The sequence below is a fragment of the Mixophyes fleayi genome, chromosome 3 (genome assembly GCF_038048845.1).
Source record: "Mixophyes fleayi isolate aMixFle1 chromosome 3, aMixFle1.hap1, whole genome shotgun sequence".
NCBI lineage: Eukaryota > Metazoa > Chordata > Amphibia > Anura > Limnodynastidae > Mixophyes > Mixophyes fleayi.
The window spans coordinates 289,740,313-289,760,559 of NC_134404.1; the positions used below are offsets into that span (position 1 = coordinate 289,740,313).

The 20,247-nt window shown below is 40.1% G+C and overlaps 1 protein-coding gene across 3 annotated transcripts in view; it reads left to right on the forward strand.

The window, feature by feature from the left end:
• The window catches only part of NINL (ninein like), an 83,576-nt gene that overhangs the window by 35,703 nt on the left and 27,626 nt on the right, over positions 1 to 20,247 (forward strand). For 2 of the 3 annotated variants that reach the window (XM_075203779.1, XM_075203781.1), the window contains exons 5-16: positions 4,663 to 4,729; positions 4,965 to 5,149; positions 5,834 to 5,980; positions 6,831 to 6,998; positions 8,540 to 8,676; positions 10,387 to 10,527; positions 10,720 to 10,894; positions 11,239 to 11,349; positions 11,902 to 11,988; positions 16,696 to 16,846; positions 16,945 to 17,013; positions 18,845 to 18,963. In XM_075203779.1, coding sequence (XP_075059880.1) covers positions 4,663 to 4,729; positions 4,965 to 5,149; positions 5,834 to 5,980; positions 6,831 to 6,998; positions 8,540 to 8,676; positions 10,387 to 10,527; positions 10,720 to 10,894; positions 11,239 to 11,349; positions 11,902 to 11,988; positions 16,696 to 16,846; positions 16,945 to 17,013; positions 18,845 to 18,963 — 1,557 coding nt within the window. The remainder of the gene's footprint in view (positions 1 to 4,662; positions 4,730 to 4,964; positions 5,150 to 5,833; positions 5,981 to 6,830; positions 6,999 to 8,539; positions 8,677 to 10,386; positions 10,528 to 10,719; positions 10,895 to 11,238; positions 11,350 to 11,901; positions 11,989 to 16,695; positions 16,847 to 16,944; positions 17,014 to 18,844; positions 18,964 to 20,247) is intronic. The other variant, XM_075203780.1, reaches the window with a different exon arrangement.

Consider the following 20,247-nt stretch of genomic DNA (forward strand, 5'->3'; position numbering starts at 1 on the left):
GGTGAATAATATTAGTGACCACTTAGTTATATTGCTGGTATAACTAGTGTTTGTGCCACCACACACTGACCACTCACGTGCAGGAGAGGAGGCTTTGATAGGTAGGTCTGTAACATGGGTTCCCTTAAACTCCACATTATAAGTGATAGAACCAGAGACGTTTATTCAGTAAAAGAGGCCCAGGGTAAATATCAAGCATGGAGCTAAAACTGCGCGCGCGCACACAAAATATACAGACCAAGGAAAGTGCACTTGTCTACACATAACAGCTCCTGAAAATTTCATAAAGAGAAGTGGTACTCTGCATATGTATATACACTATATGGACCAAAGTATTTGGTCACACCTGTTAATTATTGAATTGAGGTGTTTCATTCATACCCATTGCCAGAGATGTATAAAATCAAGAACCTGGCCATGCAGTCTCCATTTACAAACATTTGTGATACAAAATGAAGAGCTCAGTGACTTGAAGCGTGGTAGGTTCTGTGATAGGATGTCACCTTTGCAATAAGACGGTTCCTGAAATTTCAACCCTGCTGGATATTTCATTGTCCACTGTAAGTGATATTTTTAGAAAGTGGAAGCGTTTAGGAACAAAAGAAACTCAGCCACGAAGCGGAAGACTGCATAAATCATAGAGCGGGGTCAACGACTGCTAAGGTGTATGGCGCGTAAAAGTTGGCAACGCTCTGCAGATTCTGTAGCTGAAGAGTTCCGAACTTCCACTGGCATTAATGTAAGCACAAAAACTGGGCGGCTGGCGCTTAATGGAATGGGTCTCCATGGGCGAGCAGCTGCATGCAAGCCTCACATGACCAAGGCCAAGTCCAATGAGAAGTGTTGGATGGAGTGATGTAAAGCACACCGACACTGGACTGTGGAAACGTGTTTTGTGGAGTAATGAATCACGCTTCTCTGTTATACAAACTGTGAAGTTTGGTGGAGGAGATATAATGATATGGGGCTGTTTTTCAGGGTTTGGTCTTGGCCCCTTATCTCCAGTGAAGGGCAATCTTAATGCTTCAGTATACCAAGCCATTTTGGACAATGCTATGCTTCCCACTTTGAGGCAACAGTTTGGGGAAGGCCTTTTTCTATTCCAACATGACTGTGCCCCAGTGCACAAAGCAAGGACTGCAAACATGGTTTGATGAGTTCTTGTGGAAGAACTTGACTGACCCGTACAGAGCCCTGACCTCATCCCATCCAACACCTTTGGGATGAACTGGAACGGAGATCGAGAGTCAGACCTTCTCGTCCCACATCAGTACTTGACCTCATAAATGCTCTACAGAATGAATGGGCACAAATTCCCACAGAAATACTCCTAACATCTTGTGGAAAGCTTTCGAAGAAGAGAGGAAGTTGTTATCGCTGCAAAAAGGGGACCAACTCCATATTTAAGTATATGTATTTGAATACAATGTCATTACAGTCCATGTTGGTGTAATGGTCAAGTGTCCAGATACTTTTGTCTGAATAGTGTGTATGTATGTATGTATGTATATGTATGTATGTATGTGTGTGTATATATATGTGTATATCTAATATATAAATGCTTAGTGGCGTCTGTGTGTGTGTGAAAAAAAAAAAAAACAAGTTGCAGCGCCACCTGCTGGGCAGAGTTATACACTGACCTACTAAATTCTTAGTGTGTGTGGAAAAAAAAATTCAAAAAGGGCTTAAATTTGGTAGGGCTCAAACTCATTTTCGTGAGGTAATTTTACCTCATGAACACACATGTGTAGAGGCGTGCGTTAGTGTGTGTGCGTTAGTGTGTGTGCGTTAGTGTGTGTGTGTTAGTGTGTGTGTGTTAGTGTGTGTGTTAGTGTGTGTGTGTGTAAAAAACTATTTTCTCAGAAAGGGCTCATCCAATTGACCTGAAATTTGGTATACTGACATTATTTGACAAAAAAATTAGAATAGTCAAGTCAGTTAACTTCCATCATCCCCCCTTCCCCCCGTGGGAGGGGTAGTAAAGGCTAAATTTACGAGTTGAGGGGTCAAACTCCTTTTCGTGAGGTAATTTTACCTCATGAACACACATTAAAAAGGCCGCTTGCGTTGGGAACTAACGCTCTTCCCCTGAGATGGCCTGGGCTAGGCCCAAATGCATGGCAAGAACCTTTTTAAGACCTTAAGTAGCTTGATTTGACTAGAATGCATGAGTATCATGCAGGGGTTAACGTGTGTGTGTGTGTGTGTATATATGTGTGTATATGTATATATGTATATATATGTATATGTATATCATATATAATATATATATATATATATATATGTGTATGTATGTGTATGTATGTGTGTCTCGGTCACGTGGACACACGCTTTCTGTACCTGGCTAAAACATGTCTGTTCCAGTTTCCTCTCCATGCGCAAGTAGCTAAAGCTAAGAAATAAACGAAGTACGGACATATGCATACACATTTTTGGTGCGCACATGCAGTACGAAAACACAGATCTTCTGCAAAAAAAAAAGCACAGGCAGATCACTGTCCTTCCCATCTAACACTTCATGTTACATTTGCAGACCCTGCTGCAGGTGCTTTCATTCTAAAGTGTACTTGTCTCATTTCACCAGCACAAATTAAATTGTTGACTTTTCCATTTTGGCTTATGTTGTGGTTATTTTTTATTTATTTATTTTTTATCATTATCTTTGCCTTTAGAAGTTAAGGCTCATTCACACATGTCCCATTTTTTGCACTTTTTACATGTTTATAAATGCGTGAAACGCACAATAAGATTAGGACTAACAGTCAATGGTGCCGTTTCCGTATAAAATGTTAGAATGCTGCAATGTCCTGTTTCTCATGCATTAATCCGCGCTACCAGTACAATAGATTGTTTTTTATACCAATATTCAAAGTATATGTAAGACAATGAGCCGGGAAGTTTAGATTAACAAATTAATAGCCTAATCAAGAATAAATTGTAATAGAGAATATGATTTCAGTGTATACTGTTATAATAATGTATTTTGTATAACTGTGTGCTAATTTGAACCACATGCTTTATTTATATTCTAATATTATTTTCCTCTTGTAATAAACAATGATAAACACTAGGGGCCTGATTCATTAAGGATCTTAAATAAATAAATATCTTATTTAAGTCTCCTGGGCATAACCATGTTACAATGCAAGGGGTGCAAATGAGTGTTCTGTTTTGTACATAAGTTAAATACTGCACACAAATATCAACTTTCAATTTCAGTGTACAAATAAGCTATCAAGTATTTGTGTGCTACATAAAAAACAGTCAGTATTTAACTTATGTGCAAAACAGAACACTCATTTGCACCCCTTGCATTGTAACATGGTTTTGCCCAGGAGACTTAAATAAGATATTTCTTAATTTAAGATCCTTAATGAATCAGGCCCTAGTTGTTTAGGGTATCTTAAGTCTCCAGAATAAATACTGATAAAATATATTTGTGTATAATAACTAAAAAAAAACATTCTGTGTTTGATGTGACCACCTGCTTAGTAACAAGGAATTATTGGATGTATGTGTGCTGTATTAATGTGGATCCTTTTTTATAGTAATTCACAATCATCATTGTGTGATTTGATACACTGTTTTGCAGTAAGGTTTAGTTGCTTGTGTGTGCTTTGGTTGTGAATTGTTTGCCAAGTAACTCATATTAATAGAATTCACTGCACATGCGCCATCCCTGGCAGAGCAGGGACCCCGGGGATGTGGATCAGCGTTGCCAGGATCCTCTTTACCTACACACGCTGTAGACTACACACCCGCTACATTTTTTTTGAGTCCTTACATTAGAATTTAATTAAAGGGTGGGATATATAAATATGTATATTTGAGCTAATATTTATTAGGGTAAGGGTTGCTCGGAGAAGAAGTCATGCTTTCAATTATAATTTTAGAAAACACAGCCAATGTCTCGAACTGTAATTTCAACCAGTCTCTTTCCAGAAACTAAGAAACCAACTCTTTGTTTTTTGTAGGCAAAAATTCTGAAGATCTGCAAATGAAAACACATTTAACCCTTTCTCACGAGAGAGAAGTTTGGTAAAACTGTTACCAGGCAGCACAAAATCCTTCCCCCACAAATCCATTCAAGGCTTCTTTTTGTCAGAAATCCTGATAACTGATATAACCTTGTTTACTTCCAATAGTGTAGTTTTCAGTTGGCCAAGGCAGGTACACAGGGAGATAAACTGATTAGTACACCAACCTGTGACTGAGTATCGGCCTATTGTTCTAATTTAAGTCAATAGAGCCACAAAAAGCAGGGGGGAAGCTGTTCTCTTTAATCAGTGTACATTTTATTTGATGTGCTTTCAGGGAACCCTAGTGGGTGTAGACATTGTATAAGAGGAGTCAGTGTGGTCACAGTATGTGTTGGTGACCATACAATAGTCTGAGTGCAGAGGAAGCCTTTCACATTCATGATTTCGATTTCAAGGATCCAGTTGAGATGAAATAGTGCAAAGTGAGTGAACTCTGGTTTCATATGTTTGCTTTGGCCTCGGGTTTGTCTGGGAGGTTAACACACATTCTTAAGCTCCACAAAGGATTATTTTTCTCCCTCGGCCTTCCTGCCTGGTATATTCTTACTTTTTTTTTTTTTCCTTACGTATTTCTATCTTGGATTTATACACAAATCTGTCTCACATGTGCTCCTTTCTGTAGAGTCTGAAATCGGATGAAGAAGCAGAACTAGCTAAGGAGCCTCAGATTGAAAACTTTGAAGCACAAGGTAAAAGTTTTTCTAAATAAAATAAAATAACTTTACCAGCAAGCTTCGATCAGTGCTGCCGACAGGAGTAACAACGGGAGTAGATCTTTAACAAGTTAACCTTTCAATCTACTACGGTGATTGCTGTACACGTCATTCTTTCCGCATCTGCTGTATGCAATGAAACTATGAAAAGAAAATGCATATAACTTCTTTCTTCTTCTACAAATATCTGCCCCTTGTCGTCCTCTCTTAGGACAGCTGAGGACATGGAACCAAGAAATTTTTGAAAGTCCGAAAAGAATTTCAAATTCTGACATGACTGAAAATCAGGTGCGGGACATCTGGGAGGAGCTAGGCATAGGCCACAATGGATACCTTAATCAGCATGAGCTTGCCACAGTGTGCACAAATATTGGGCTTGAAGATCTTAGTAAAGAGGTAAGAGCAAAGTCCTTTTGTTACAAAAGGAGTCCAGTTATATGTAGGATTGCCTTTTTAAGTCGCTATGATTGTTGAACCCAAACAAAGATTTTACAAAGGGAAAAATTAATGTATAGGTATATAATATATACTAACACGGCAAACAGAGCAAGGCCCCAGAGCAGCATGGGCCACAGCTACACTAGGCCTGGCAGCTGACGAGTCCGCTCTGCTACCTGGCCGTGTACCCTGGTATATATGCCCACGTCTGAGAGATATTGAAAGGAGCAGGGTCCCAAACAATACAGAGTAGTGAGGGGCAGGTGAACCCTGGTGTCAAACACAGGGCCATTCTCATCCCCCCCCACCCTCCCATTAATATACAATACAAATCTAGACAATCCCCTACAGAATGCTGCCTGGGGTGAGATATACACATACATCTATGAAACAAAGTGTATCCATGAGTCAACTTGTTTTGTAATACATTTGTATAATCAAAGTAGCCTACTGTATATTTGAGAAGTTTAGTACCATGTTATTGGGACTCTGTTCTGCTTGGGTGCAAACCAATCTCTTAAAAATTGAATGGACAGTGTTATATTGTACAGAAGATGAAAATGCACATTCATTCAGGAATGTTTGGTATTGTAGGTCCAGGCATACCATGAATGTGGGTTGATGTTGTGTACTTTATGATAGGAGCTTGAAGACTTGTTCAATAAGCTGGATCGAGATGGAGATGGCCGAGTAAGTTTTCAAGAGTTCCAGGTCGGCCTGTTTAGCCACGCACCTCTGCCTATTTCTTCCACGCCACTCAAGCACAGACGGCCACTTACATTTTTCCAGGTGGGTGAATAAAACTTAATCCGTATGTTAAAGGTAACTAAACATTTCAAACGTTTGTTTTGTTTTTTACAATGAGACAATAAGAAAACATATAATTAAATGTTAACAACATTTTTGATTGGGATGATACAAAAATAATTAGGAGAAGCAAAGCTTTTGCTAGATTTAATTTCTCCCATCACCAAAGGTCTGATAAATGTCCATATTTCAAACTCTCTTTACACCTGAAACAGCTTATTAGACACCAAAACAATGATACATCCTGACACAATTCTGTTACCTGTGTAAGGGTTGTTTTGTTCTTACTATATATACTGTCTTTATATTTTGTTGTGAATTGGTTCTACTCCCTTCCCTCATTTATTTTAAATAGCACTATTACTTCAATAGAGGGCATATGACCTAAACCGTGCTCATTCTAGATTATATTTAGTTACTATAATTCACTATATTACAATCTTAATGAGTGTATCTAACCAAAATACAGCAGTATAAATGAACTCTGCTAATTTCTAAAGTTAATTGAATGTATTTCATATAATGTTGGTTTGCTACAATTTTTATATAAAAAAGAACGATATCTTTTAATTTCAGTACAGCAACTTTGCAGGAACTTTCATCTGTGCAGATTAATTTTATGCCCAAAAGTTTAAGGGAATTTGAAATAATGAAAATAAAATCAATATGTATGGTATATTTTTCATTTGACCCTAGTTCTTTAATTTGTATACTATACGTTTATGACATCCCTGCGTATAAGTTTTCTTAAAGCTAAACCGTTTAGGTGCTGAATTTGTAGACCTTTTGACTCCATACTCTTGTTTTCTCTTACTGTAATGTGTGTCTGCAGCTGGTAGAAGACAGCAGTCACAAGACAGCCACGCCATCTTTGTTGTCTGGGTATGGAGGTGTCCATCTTTTCTCCAGCATTGATGACGGTTCTGGATTTGGAAACCCAGAGCAGATTTTGATCATCTGGGAGGAGCAAGGGATTGAAGACTGTAAAGAGATATTAATGGTAAGAAGCCGGTTTTATTTATTCCAAAACATAACATACTGTCAAGTATAAATGTTTGCAGACCTATATCGCTGTTGTAGTAAACGTCTCTCTCTGCTTTAGCAATACTCCTCTATTTAAGGGTAAGTTAAGATTGAGCAAAAAATATACACACACCGTGCCCTCCTTAACGGACCCGCTAAACCTAAAATTAGAGTTGTATTATATAAAATGCTATGGAAAACAGTCACAGATGTATGTAAAAGTTCCCATACCTTGATGGAACATGAGTTGTTTGACATTCTCTTTACATTTGTTATAGGGTGCAAGCTTATACCAGTGACAGATTTTTTCCGCTAAAGGTGTCCTTGTGCCCATAGTGTGTTGTCCTGCATCGTGGCCCCTGGAACTCAAAATAAGAATCTTTTGATATGCTATCAGCAACATTTTATGTATTCTAAATGCTCATTGGATGGAACCTTAACACAACTTGTTTTATTTTTGAGAGTGCAGCGGTTAGAGTAGAGTGCAGCGGTTAGAGTAGAGTGCAGCGGTTAGAGTAGAGTGCAGCGGTTAGAGTAGAGTGCAGCGGTTAGAGTAGAGTGCAGCGGTTAGAGTAGAGTGCAGCGGTTAGAGTAGAGTGCAGCGGTTAGAGTAGAGTGCAGCGGTTAGAGTAGAGTGCAGCGGTTAGAGTAGAGTGCAGCGGTTAGAGTAGAGTGCAGCGGTTAGAGTAGAGTGCAGCGGTTAGAGTAGAGTGCAGCGGTTAGAGTAGAGTGCAGCGGTTAGAGTAGAGTGCAGCGGTTAGAGTAGAGTGCAGCGGTTAGAGTAGAGTTTTCGCTATTCTGAAGTCCAGTGAACGCAGTACAGGGCATCGTACCACAGGCATAAGCTCCCCATGAGTGCATGTCCTGACATAAGCTGGCTGCAGAGTCCTCTTCCAGTGGCATTGCTGACAGGAAGTCTCCTTTGCTTAGGACACTATCTCCCTACACAATCACAACTTTATATTGGATATCTTCAGTTCTGATAAGCTTAAACAAATGTGTGTGTGTGTGTATATATGTATGTGTGTATTAGTAATTGTTTTATATAGGCCGATTTTATATTTAAGGTTTAATGGTCATTTAAATTCAAAGGCGCAAAGATCACAAGATTGGCAGCACACCTGTTTAAACAAACACAAATATGCACACACATACCCCTACACAGAATGAGTGCTATGTAGCTCTACAGTCGGTGTCATTTTATGTGGGATGTGAAATGGTTATAAAGAGTACGGAGAGGTTGCTCAAGTAGTACTCTCTTACCTAGATGTAGACACTTGTATAACACTGTCTTATATGCAAAACAGCACCAATTTGATGGTGTCTGAATTGGTCTCCAAAAGTAGTCATGTGACTCGAATGCAGCTAAACTGTTTCACATTGGGCGCGTTCTTTCATTTGTATTGAGGATAGGTTTTATTTTTTTCTTCTTTTCTCTACTTTTCACCTGTTCAAATATGGGGGCTTGAAATATATGCCCAAAGCACTACAATGTAAATATGTGTCTCTTCTCTTCAGAGCCTGGACTTTAATCTGGAAGAACAAGTGAACCTCTTAGAACTAACCTCTGCTTTAGACAATGAGTTAATTGCAACAAAAAACAGAATCCACCTTGCAGCATTGACATCTTACAAGCATGAACTGCATCACCAGAAGTAAGTGATTCTTCTTAAATACCTTTTATATATGGACCATTAAACCAAAGAACTTGAATGTATTTGACTTGTGTCTGAGCGCCATATTGTATTCAATGTTCAACTCCTGGATATCCTCAGTTTTGAAGCGGGCAAGGATTGACAGGGCTGATGCTATCATTAGGCAAATTTATCCAGTTGCCAAGGGACCATGGTTTAGGGGGTGCCTAAAACACTAGAATGAGTGATATAATGTTAGTCATTCAGTGTTTTAACGTCTGTGACACCCAAACGCTGACATGGAACAAGCTCCCTACTTGTGAAGCTGCTGGCTGTTGCTTCTCCATGTCTGTGATGTGCTGGTAGTGTGGCACTATGCTAGGATGTGACACTGCCAGTCTGACCTGTACATCCCTCCCACCTGCCAAGGTTAGATGCTCTGTTGGTGAAAGGGGACACAGAAGATAAAGCAACCTGTAGCTAATAAGAAGTGAAATGAGTGAAGGAACCACTGCATGTGACTGGAGCAGTGTCATGATATGAGGAGGGGAATAGTGCCAAGTGGAAGATCACAGCCTGAGAGTTAGATGGTGGAAGGAGTAGAATCCCCAGCATGAGTGATGTGGTAGACTGACTTAGCTGGATGTTAGGATTTGAGTTGGTTAACATATGACTTAAGCTGTATTTGGGAATGAAAATGTTTATATGATTTAGGTTTAATGCATTAGTGTTTGCAATGACTTTCACAGTGCTTTGTGTATAGTACATACAATCCAATGATGTCCCAGTTCTGTTGCAGCAGATATTTAACGCCAGGACCATTGCAAGCTTTCTAGCTATTGTTAATTAGTTGGCCATAGTTTGCTGAGCCTCCCCAGCACTGTGGTCCTTGTTCTCCTATTATTACCATCCTGAAATAACATTGCTTTCGTATTAGTTGGATAGTGCTTTTTCAATTAAAAGTACTTTATTGTTCTGTGCCGTCCTTTGTAGTGAGATTTTTCGGAAGTGGTTTCAAGCACTTTTGCGATAACTATATCTCTCTCCAGTTCTACATGCTTTATCTCTTCTGTGATAAAATGGAAAAAGTTGTACCTTGCACTTGTTCTATGAAGGCTTCACCTATTGTAAGAGAGGTGCTGCAACTTTGCTACTATTTTCAATGTCTCATCCACTTACTGTCCAGTAATGACCCTCCAAATCTTGTCTTTCAAAGCAACACCCTGGATTCTTGGATTCTAGCCACACCCACTATAGCAGTAGCAATGACACCCAGTAACATTTGGGGTGTGGTATGCAATGGATATTGGACAGAACTCCGCATTTACAAAGGCCAGTCCTGATATTGTCCATAGAAAAAAGATCTGATTCTAATTGACATTTTTTGGATTATAGTTTACAAAGCTTAAGCAATTGCTAAAAGTAGCATCATGGTTTTTACAGTTACCTGTATAACGGTTTTAAATAACTGTCCCTCTTTGTGTACTTTTTCTCACTTATTCATTCTTGACCTGTCCTCCATTGTTTGACTATTTTGAAGTTGAAATGGTTTTTCAGGTAAATTGTTGGTGCAAGATGGCTGCATAGATTCCCATACAGACAAACAGGACAGACAGATGTCAAAATAGTTCCATTCTTCATGGCAATGCAAAGTATTTGGGTTTGAAAGCAAATGTCGACCTGACAAGTTTTTTTGTTTTCTTCATGTGAACAATGCTTATGTGTTTGCAGCAGCCAAATTGAGCAGGTCACTAAAGAGAGAGACAAAATCAAACAGGACCTGGAGAGAGCAGAGAAAAGGAACCTACAGCTGGCTGATGAGGTGGATGACCATAACTCTGTCATGGAGAGTCTCAACGAGAGCAAAATCAAGTGAGCTGGGCTGTAGAGCTAGCACTCCTTCTCCTTGTAATGCAGCTACACTACATCACTGCTACTAACTCTGCTTCTAGTCCATACCTGAATAGATTGTTGGGTTCTCTTTCCAGGTGTTTTTGTCTCCCATCTTGATGTATACTGTGTGTTCTATTATTGTGTTACTAAAGTATAAGTTCTATGATGCAGGGATCTGGAGCAGGAGTACAAGCAGCAACTCTCCACCATGCGCTTAGAGCTGGAAAGCGAAAAGAATCAATTCTTGCAACAGACAGACCAACAAAAGAAAAAACTGGAGATGGATCTGACTAGTTTCCAGATGGAAGAGACTTTTCTGAGAGAGAAACTGAACTTGTCATTAAAGGCATGGCATGCGTCTTTTCCTTTAACACATCTCCGTTCTGTATCTGCTTATGTATTGCTTTCACAATGGAATCGCCTTTCATTGACGATTTTCAGACTGTTCGGATACAAAATGGTACAAATCTACCTTTGATCTAAGACCAGATTAAATTCTCGTCATCTGGTAGGTCTGTGGCACCAAATGGAATGGAGATATTGGCTGGAGGTTATATATTTTTATGTATATTTTAGTACAGCTAAATTTCTAACTCTATCTCTGGATAACAATAATTTAATGAGAACTATATTGCTTCTTGTCTCCTTTTTTTAGTAGGCCTGCTAACGTTACTCTCTCTCGTATTACAGGAGAACAGCAGGTTACAAAAAGAAATGGTTGAGCTAGTTGGAAAGCTTTCCGAATCTGAAAGTCTGGTGTCAAAGCTACAGACCAGTATAGATCACATGCTGAAACAGAAGGTAACGCTACATCTCTAGTTTGTAATGTCTCTATTATTAATGTGTAATGTGTGTGCATTAGAGGGAACAGAAAGTCACATCAGGTCTGGATGTATAAAAGCAGAGTTTTTAGAATAGTGCACTGACTGACAGTCATTTTGAGAGTCTGTTAACAGTTCACTTAATCTCCTAAAGTTAAAAGATAAAAGTTGATTTTTTTATTCATTAAAATTCCTATAAGGAGATTGCAAATTATTAAAGTGACTTCCAGTGATTTGTGTAAAGTGATACTACAATTGGAGAGGTTAAAATTCGTTGAGTGCCGTTTTGGAATATATAATTATTTTAATAATGGTCCTAATAAAGATATGTTTATGATGTACAGAGAGTGTATCTGCCTTAATATACCTCTTTTGGCTAATACATTTCCCTGATTACTATTAGACATGATAGGTATATATATTTTCAATGATCACTTGTTGCATTGTACCTTTTATTAGAACTCAAATAACGTGTAGCAGCATGAAAGTCACAATTGAAGGCTGCTACAACATGGTTGTGCTTGTGTTTCAGATACTGGCTGATCCTCACAATGCAGAGCTCTATACACAGGAGGAGGCATTCGCAGAGATCATCAGGCAGTATGAAGTGCAGTGCAGGGTGAGTAGTGATAGCTGATTATCCAATGTTCTGTTACTGTAAACCACCCAATCATTAACTGAGACTCAATGTGGTTCTTTAAAGCATTTTCATGGATTTGTTTGTGTGTTCCACATGTATAGTATCCTCTAGAACACATTGCTACCACGAAACAAGTGTGCGCCACCTAGTGACTAAACCAGTGATGAGCAAACTACGGCCCGCGGGCCAGATCCGGCCCACTTAGAGGTTCTATCCAGCCCGCCAATATTTAAAAAAATTTCATTAAAATATGCATAAAATTATTAAAATATAATTTATTTGTTTTTATATTTAAATAAAAAAAATAGATACGAGGAACTTATAGAAATGCAGTCACGGCTTCATTCATCACATTAGTTTTATAAAAATTTGTAATATATATTTCGATATTTGAGTTTTTTAATTATATTGGCCCGCCTAAAGTTTTTTCTTTTTTATTTGGCCCGCTCCTCAAAATGTTTGCCCATCACTGGACTAAACAGTAAACTGCTGACTATGAACGGCTATGGGTCGAGATAGTTATAAAGGAGCAAAGCTTTCTTTCTCTACATGCAAAAGGCAGAAGATTTAGCATTAATTTCAGCATTTATTGACATGTTCATAAACACTGGCTTTTATCATTATCGAGAACTTCTACTTCACTCTGTATATTACCAATAGGTCATACCCCAAAGTACACTAACTGATTAGTTGATCTGTGCTTTTAACCCTTATTATTATTATTTTTTCCTCTTTTTTTAAAAACTTAATGTATGACACCGTTGGTTCTACTCATTGTTATTGGAAACCCAGAGAGTAAACGTGAGCCCGAGTCATATTTTATTCTGTGTGATTGAGTTTTCCTGCATGCAGGGTTGTAGCAGAGTATCCATGTTGTGTCTGTGCAGACATGGGCTAAGTGCACAGCTGGATGTGCCTGTGCTTCCTTGTTTCTTCTGGCAGATTACAAAGGGATAAAGGTCAGGGACTGTGCATACAGGGCCTCTTTACATAACTCGGGACGTACTTTGATATATTGGGATCTGTCTGCGGGAGCAAAAATGACATTGGCGCAGTCAGATTAAAACTAGTCATAAAACAAATAAAATAAAAGGAGATGATGCAGGGGCCCTAGGGATCTTCAATTCCCATAAGAAAAAGTACTAAATCTATCCCCCTCTCTTTTTAACACCCTGAAACAACAGTCAGATTTCCGATTGCAATCTAGCTTACCTGGGGAACAATTTGACCAGCCATTATAACCAACTATACGCTGCTAACTTTCCCCGACTATTAAATTTACTTAAACCTGAACTTGAGGCATGGGATAAATTGTACATTCCCTGGAGAGGCCAATGAATCTGTTGCCAAGGATTCTTTCTTGTTCCAAACTATACTAGTACGAATACCCTCCTTGGCGCTACAAACCTTCAGAAAGAAATAGCCTGATTTGTCTGGGCAGGTAAAGTCCCAGAGTACGAGCTTTGTACACTTTATCAACAACACTTTATCAACAAACTGTAGAGGGAGGTTTAGGTCTCCCAAATATCTCTAAATATTATGTAGCCACACCTCTTACCCAGCTTGTCCTATTTCACTCTACTCTTCCAGAAGACTATTGGTCAACATTGAGGCCAACCTCCTACAACTACTCTCACCCTACACTCTACCATGGATACCCCTCAAACATTGCCCACCACTCACTTCTTCCACCCACCACTCGTTTCTCACTACAGATGTGGGTCTATAGTGCCCGAGCATTCCAATTACTGAAAAACATGTTATTCCACATGTTCCCACTGTAGAATAACCCAGCCTTTTCCCCCTGAGCAACAGCATCTCACCTTTCGACACTAGTCCCAGCGTGGTTTTAGATTCCTGACGGACATAGTGCCTATGCATATGTTTCCCGAATTTACAGACCTTTAATGGAGATATATTCCCCATGATCGTTTCTACCAATATCTTCAATTAAGGCATCTTTACCAATCTTTTCCAGCATTTAAGTTGGTTTATCAACTAACGCCCCTAGAATCTTTCTTTAGAAGTAAATCCCTCCCATCTCCAGCTTTTTATCATCTTCTGGTGGCATATCGTCAACCAGTCAAAGACCGATACGAATTGAAATGGGAAGAGGACCTGGGTATGGAGGAGGATGAGTGGTCCGAGATCATGGCACGAGTCGCCAAGATCTCTATCTGCGTACGCACAAAGGAAATTTCGTACAAGCTACTTTACAAATGGTACCTGGTCCCTAAAAGCCATATATCCCGATTCCTCTAATTTAAGCTGGAGGTCCTGTGGACAAGAGGGTTCATTCCGCCATATTTGGTGGTCTTGCCCAAAGAACACATAATCTGATCCGTAGTGTTGCCATGTTACAGTTGCCTCCCTCTTACTTACTTTTACACAGACCTGTACCTGAATCAGATAAGTACACAATGGCTCTCACCGGCCACATAGCCAATGCTGCCAAGTGTGCAATAGCAGCGAAGTGGAAACAACCTGAACTTCCTGCCCTACCTGAAGTGATCAATAGAGTTTGACAGACCTACCATTGTGAACATATCACAAGCATCAATGACCTCCCCAACAAATTACATGCCATCTGGAGCTCTTGGCTCTCCTCAAAAGGAGCAGTCCAACCAAAAACCATTTAACTTGGAGACAGGCTCCAATGACAATATGTGCAGACCATGCGCTGAATATCCAACGCCCGACAAGATGCCAGGCTGAGCACCTCCCTTCCACTCCCCCTCTCCTTACTAACATACCCCCCATCCCCCCTTCTGTCCTTTATCTCTTTTTCCTCTTTCAAAGACCCCTTCTCATCCCCAAGACACCACTTTTTTTTTTTTTTTTTTTTTTTTCTTCTTTATTATTTTCCTTTCATTTAATCATATTGTGCTCTCACATTATGCTTCTTTTAATAATCTTCTAATTGTTGACTGTTTACTGTAATTTTGTATTTAAACTGTAAAAATGTTAAAGAAACCCTAATAAAATAGTTTTGAAAAAGTGCTGCTGCTCACATGGGGCCTGATTCATCAATACACACAAAGTGAACGTAAATTGCATTTTATTTAAAACGAGCGTAAATTGGGCATACGCACATCTGTATTCAACAAAGAGCGGATGTAAAGATACTTCTGTTGATGAATACGGGGCTGTGTCCACTCTGCTCTACCAGGCAACACTCTGCAGGACGGTGGTGATCGTTAAAACGACGATTACCACAATGCCGACACAGAGATGACCTACAAATAAAAACCGAGTTTAGGAAAAAATTACTTCAATATTAATAGACCTACCTGAAAACAGACGCTGCGCATCTCCGATGGCACCAGCATGCTGACCGCAACTTATTCGGAATGAAGAGCTCTCCAGCACTACACTTTGCCGTCATTGCGACTTCTATTAATGTTATTTTAAAGCGGCAATGTCGGGACCCTGCAGATTAAGTGTTTAAACACTTAACCCGACATTGCCGCTTTAAATTAACATTAATAGAAGTCGCGATGACGGCAAAGTGTAGTGCCGGAGAGCTCTTCATTCCGAATAAGTTGCGGTCAGCATGCTGGTACTATCGAAAAACCGTACCCAACCCCTGCAGGATACGTCCAATATATATGTGGAATATAAAGTTCCAAAAGAAAATTACACGTTTCACAGAAAAACAAAAAATTCCGTTTGTCACCTGTTAATAATATAGTCATTAATGACAACCTTTATAAATATCCTAATGTATTTTTTATTTATTTTAATATCTACTGTATATAAAATGCATTTTTGCAGTTGCTTCAGATTGAAACACATGTCCTAGCATATATACATGTCCATCATCACTAGTAATCATCACGTACACCTGACCTGTAGCTGGTGCAAGAGTAATGACAGAAAAGCACGTACCTTAAAAAAGCCCAAAGCTTAAATTGGAGCTCAAGCTTTGCACTGGTACTCTGACGTGCTGTTTGGTTCTGGGCACGCGCAGAGCGATTTTACACTAAATACGGCACATATCGGCAGTTACATTCCTTAATGGATCAGGTACATGGTGTCTTTGCATAACACAGGATGAATGTGGATATGATGAACAACACCTGTGCCGCCCCCTCCCCCACGTCTGCGTCAGTCCTGCCTTATGTGAAACCAGCCTTGTGCACAGTGGTGCTTGCTGCTATGGGGCTCAGTGATCCTCACAGTATTGCTGTTTCTCTTGCGTATAGCAGAAAAGAAAATATATGAACCCAACCCTGTAGTTTAATACCCATGTGCATATAATAAAAACATGTATGTTGTGTGTTTAAAACTCCATTTTTGAAATACATGGATACTTAAATGTTTGCTTGTTTTATGCTTGGATGAGACCCCTTTGCATGCAGTTATGGCTTGCTGGTTTGTTTATCTATTGTGCTGATCTGTTGTGGTTTTATTTCTTTTGTGTTAGAAAGCCAATATAGACACCTATGTCAAAGAATTTGCAGTAGGGTTTGATGCCCATTAAGGCTTATTTAGCATGCTGTGATAATGTGCTATAACACAGACCTTTCATCTTTAATCAGCTCAGTGCAAAATAAAGTAATGAAAATAAAATGTTTTCTTTGCTACTCAATATGCCTTATTCATGCTATTTAGAGAGAATATGTGTGTATATTGTTTTATACCAGAGTTATACTCAACTTTTGTGTGTACTCATAAATAATGCAGGAGTTGCGTGATAGGAACGATGAACTGCAGATTCAGCTGGAAACTCTACGGTCCCAGCTCAACGAGAGCAAATATTCCCGTTTGTTGGCCAAGATGAAGGACAACAAGCTTCTGCACCACAAGGCAAAAGAGAAGATCCATCACAACCATGGTAATTGTGGTAATGTATCTGTAGACCAGGCACAACCAAACTCCCTCCCTGCCGGTACTATTTGTGTGATGCTGACTAATTATCTATACCTGACCCAGCAGATACACCTACAAAGAAGGGGTTTACTTCAAGGCTCAGAAGAAGTGTGTCGGCTGCAGGATCCGCTGGTAAGTAAAAGTAATCGCTGCTTTGAATACCACATGGTGTAAATCAGAACTATTTTTATAAAATATAAAAAAAAAGATAAAACCAGGTTCTATGTCAGTGATGGCTAACCTGTGACTCTCTAGGTGTTGTGAAACTACAAGCCCCAGCATGCTTTGCCAACTATCAGCTAGTTCTCTACTGGCAAAGCATGTTGTAGTTTCACAACACCTGGAGTGTCACAGGTTAGCTATCACTGTTCTATGTGATAGGCCTCATATCCAGGGTGATATGACAGCGTTCCATCTTCAAGTGACTACAACAACCTGTGTGATATGATGGAATTGAGCAGATAAGATTCCATGATTAGTGTGGTCAGCCGATGCCCGCTTTCTTATAAAAATAGCCAACCCTGACCAAACTGCATTATAATTGGTGAACAATTGAAATTCAGATGGATTTTGATCATTCCACTTACTTTTGATCACTAAAGGCACACATGCATTGATTTCTGGTCAGTTTGGTCTAAGTTGGCTAACCTTATCAATATGTGTCTGATTAGCTAAAAACTAAGGTGCTACTGTCCTGTTATTGCACAGGTTTGGCTGGATTTGTTGATTTCCTAAGGAGACACTTATGCTTTCCAAAATCTCTCCTCTCTCAGACTCTTTCTGGCTTACCACTGTAGATTAGTCCTGCTGCATTTAAAGAGCTACTAAACCTATAATACAAGTAGGCTGGTCATTTCTCTGTGTTTGTTTTTCCGAGGTTAAGTGTATATGTTCTCGGAGGACTTGGGTCACCCTCTGATGGACAGGTTGCCTTAAATTAATCAATTGGCTGGCTGAAAGAATGCTGTGTTCTGTGCCTCCAGTGACATCTGGGGGTGCCTAAACAAGGCTTTGGGGACTTGTTGAGCTATAGAAGCACAAATCACAAATGGCAACACTTTTATATATTTTTTTCCCCCCCAATCTTTTCACTGGACAGGATCAAGTTCTATAAACAAGCTGAAACGCTTGCGCTTTTTAAGGCATTTATTTATTTATCACTTCTGCACTTTTTGATTGTTTGCTTGTTTTCTCAAGTCTGGGTTGGAGGAGTTTGGACCCATATAGAATGCCTTCTCCTCCAGTTGGGGGAGGCTTACTTTATTGAGGGGAGGTGATGGATCCTTTTCCCGAGGAGAGCTTTGGCTAGCTCAAGGGAAAAGCAGGCAACCATAGCCTTGTGGCCAAACGTGGGCCTGAAGACCCTTGACCTCTAAGAGGCCTTATACACTTTATTGCTCTAGGGATTGGGAAGTAGGGGGACCCTTCCTTTTGAGCTGGGTCCAAAATCTCATTTTGCACTTTGTTTTATCACTTGTTGTGTGTTATCACGTTTGGCACTGGGTTAATTGCCTCTGAAAAAAACCATATAAACTACTTTGGCTTACATGTCCAGAGGATGCCACAATCATTTTACTAAGGTTTGGGAAGCTAGGATAAAGCGCCTGCATATACTGCCTCTCCCCATGCGTGTGTTGCTGTTCTCTAGGCTGGGAGAAGCTGTCGCAGTGCATCTGCTATTTGTCTTGAGTTATGGTTTCAGGGTATTCAGGGTTGTTTAGTGTTGTGCGTTAAATCAAATGTGATTTTAAATATTACATTGTAACAAAAAATACTAATGTGCTCTAAAGTACTGCGTTTCCTCCTTTTCTAATGTGCTACATTCTGACATTTAATACACTGTAGTAACACTTACAATACACATAATTACCTCCGCTTACATGTTCCAATGTGAGGTTATGATGGCACTGACTGGCATATGTAGATTGTAATTATGTATTTTAATGAGGTGGTGTTTTTTTAGGGCTGCCAGTTGTCACATCGGAAACTTCTCCTATGACCATGGAAGCTGAGCTGACCAAGCATCAAGTGAAAGAACTACAGCAAGAAGTCCAGGACCTCAAAATACTGCTGGAAACTAAGGTAAGAAACATGTATTTTGTTGTGGGGCAGGGAAGTAACTAGACCTTCAGAAGCCCCATAGTGTCATTTTAAAAGGGTCTCCAGCATTTAGAGGTAGAGACATCCTTTCTCCCCTCTCCTCAATTTTCCTAGTGAGCTGCTGGCCGCCTTCTCTTGTTGTGCTGCTGCTGGCCGCCTTCTCTTGTTGTGCTGCTGCTGGCCGCCTTCTCTTGTTGTGCTGCTGCTGGCCGCCTTCTTTTGTTGTGCTGCTGCTGGCCGCCCTCTCTTGTTGTGCTGCTGCTGGCCGCCCTCTCTTGTTGTGCTGCTGCTGGCCGCCCTACTCTTGTTGTGCTGCTGCTGGCCGCCTTACTCTTGTTGTGCTGCTGCTGGCCGCCTTACTCTTGTTGTGCTGCTGCTGGCCGCCTTACTCTTGTTGTGCTGCTGCTGGCCGCCTTACTCTTGTTGTGCTGCTGCTGGCCGCCTTACTCTTGTTGTGCTGCTGCTGGCCGCCTTACTCTTGTTGTGCTGCTGCTGGCCGCCTTACTCTTGTTGTGCTGCTGCTGGCCGCCTTACTCTTGTTGTGCTGCTGCTGGCCGCCTTACTCTTGTTGTGCTGCTGCTGGCCGCCTTACTCTTGTTGTGCTGCTGCTGGCCTCTCCAGTGCTGGCGGTTACAGGGGAGGATCTATGTACCCACCCGCAGAGGGGAACGAGGCCTCAGGAGCTGCACAGTAGCTGTTATATGGGCCCTCTTGCAGCTGCTTCACTGGTCGTTATGTCCTTGTGTGGGCCCCCTTTCCCATCACCAGGTTATTTGAAGGCCCTGGCTCGTTGAAGTAAGGCTTAATGGGGCTTATTTTCCTTGACTTGAATCTGCAATTAAACTTTAAAAATGTTTATGTAAATTTTTTTCTAAATAAAATCTATGCAATATAAATAATGTCCTTTTACACGTCCAGGGTCGGATCACTGTTTTCACAGGCACTGAGATTCTGTTCTCCCTGCTATGAAAAGAGTGTAGGGCAGTGCACCATGTGAGCATGTAATGTTTAAAGAGCTTAATCCCTAAAACTTTTACTCACATGGTTAATTTGTTGCACAAGTAGGACATCAGTGAGTGCTAGCATGAACTACATTTGTAGAACTGTCATTAATGCTTGTGCCAAAAGGGAAAACTCCAGCTTAGATTTTGCATTGTATTACCATGACGTTGTTCTGTGCAGTTATGTTATTTCAGTACATGTTTGTAATACTCGAACGTTCAGACGTCATGACAGCATGTAGTTAGAACTATAAAGTAACGGAGC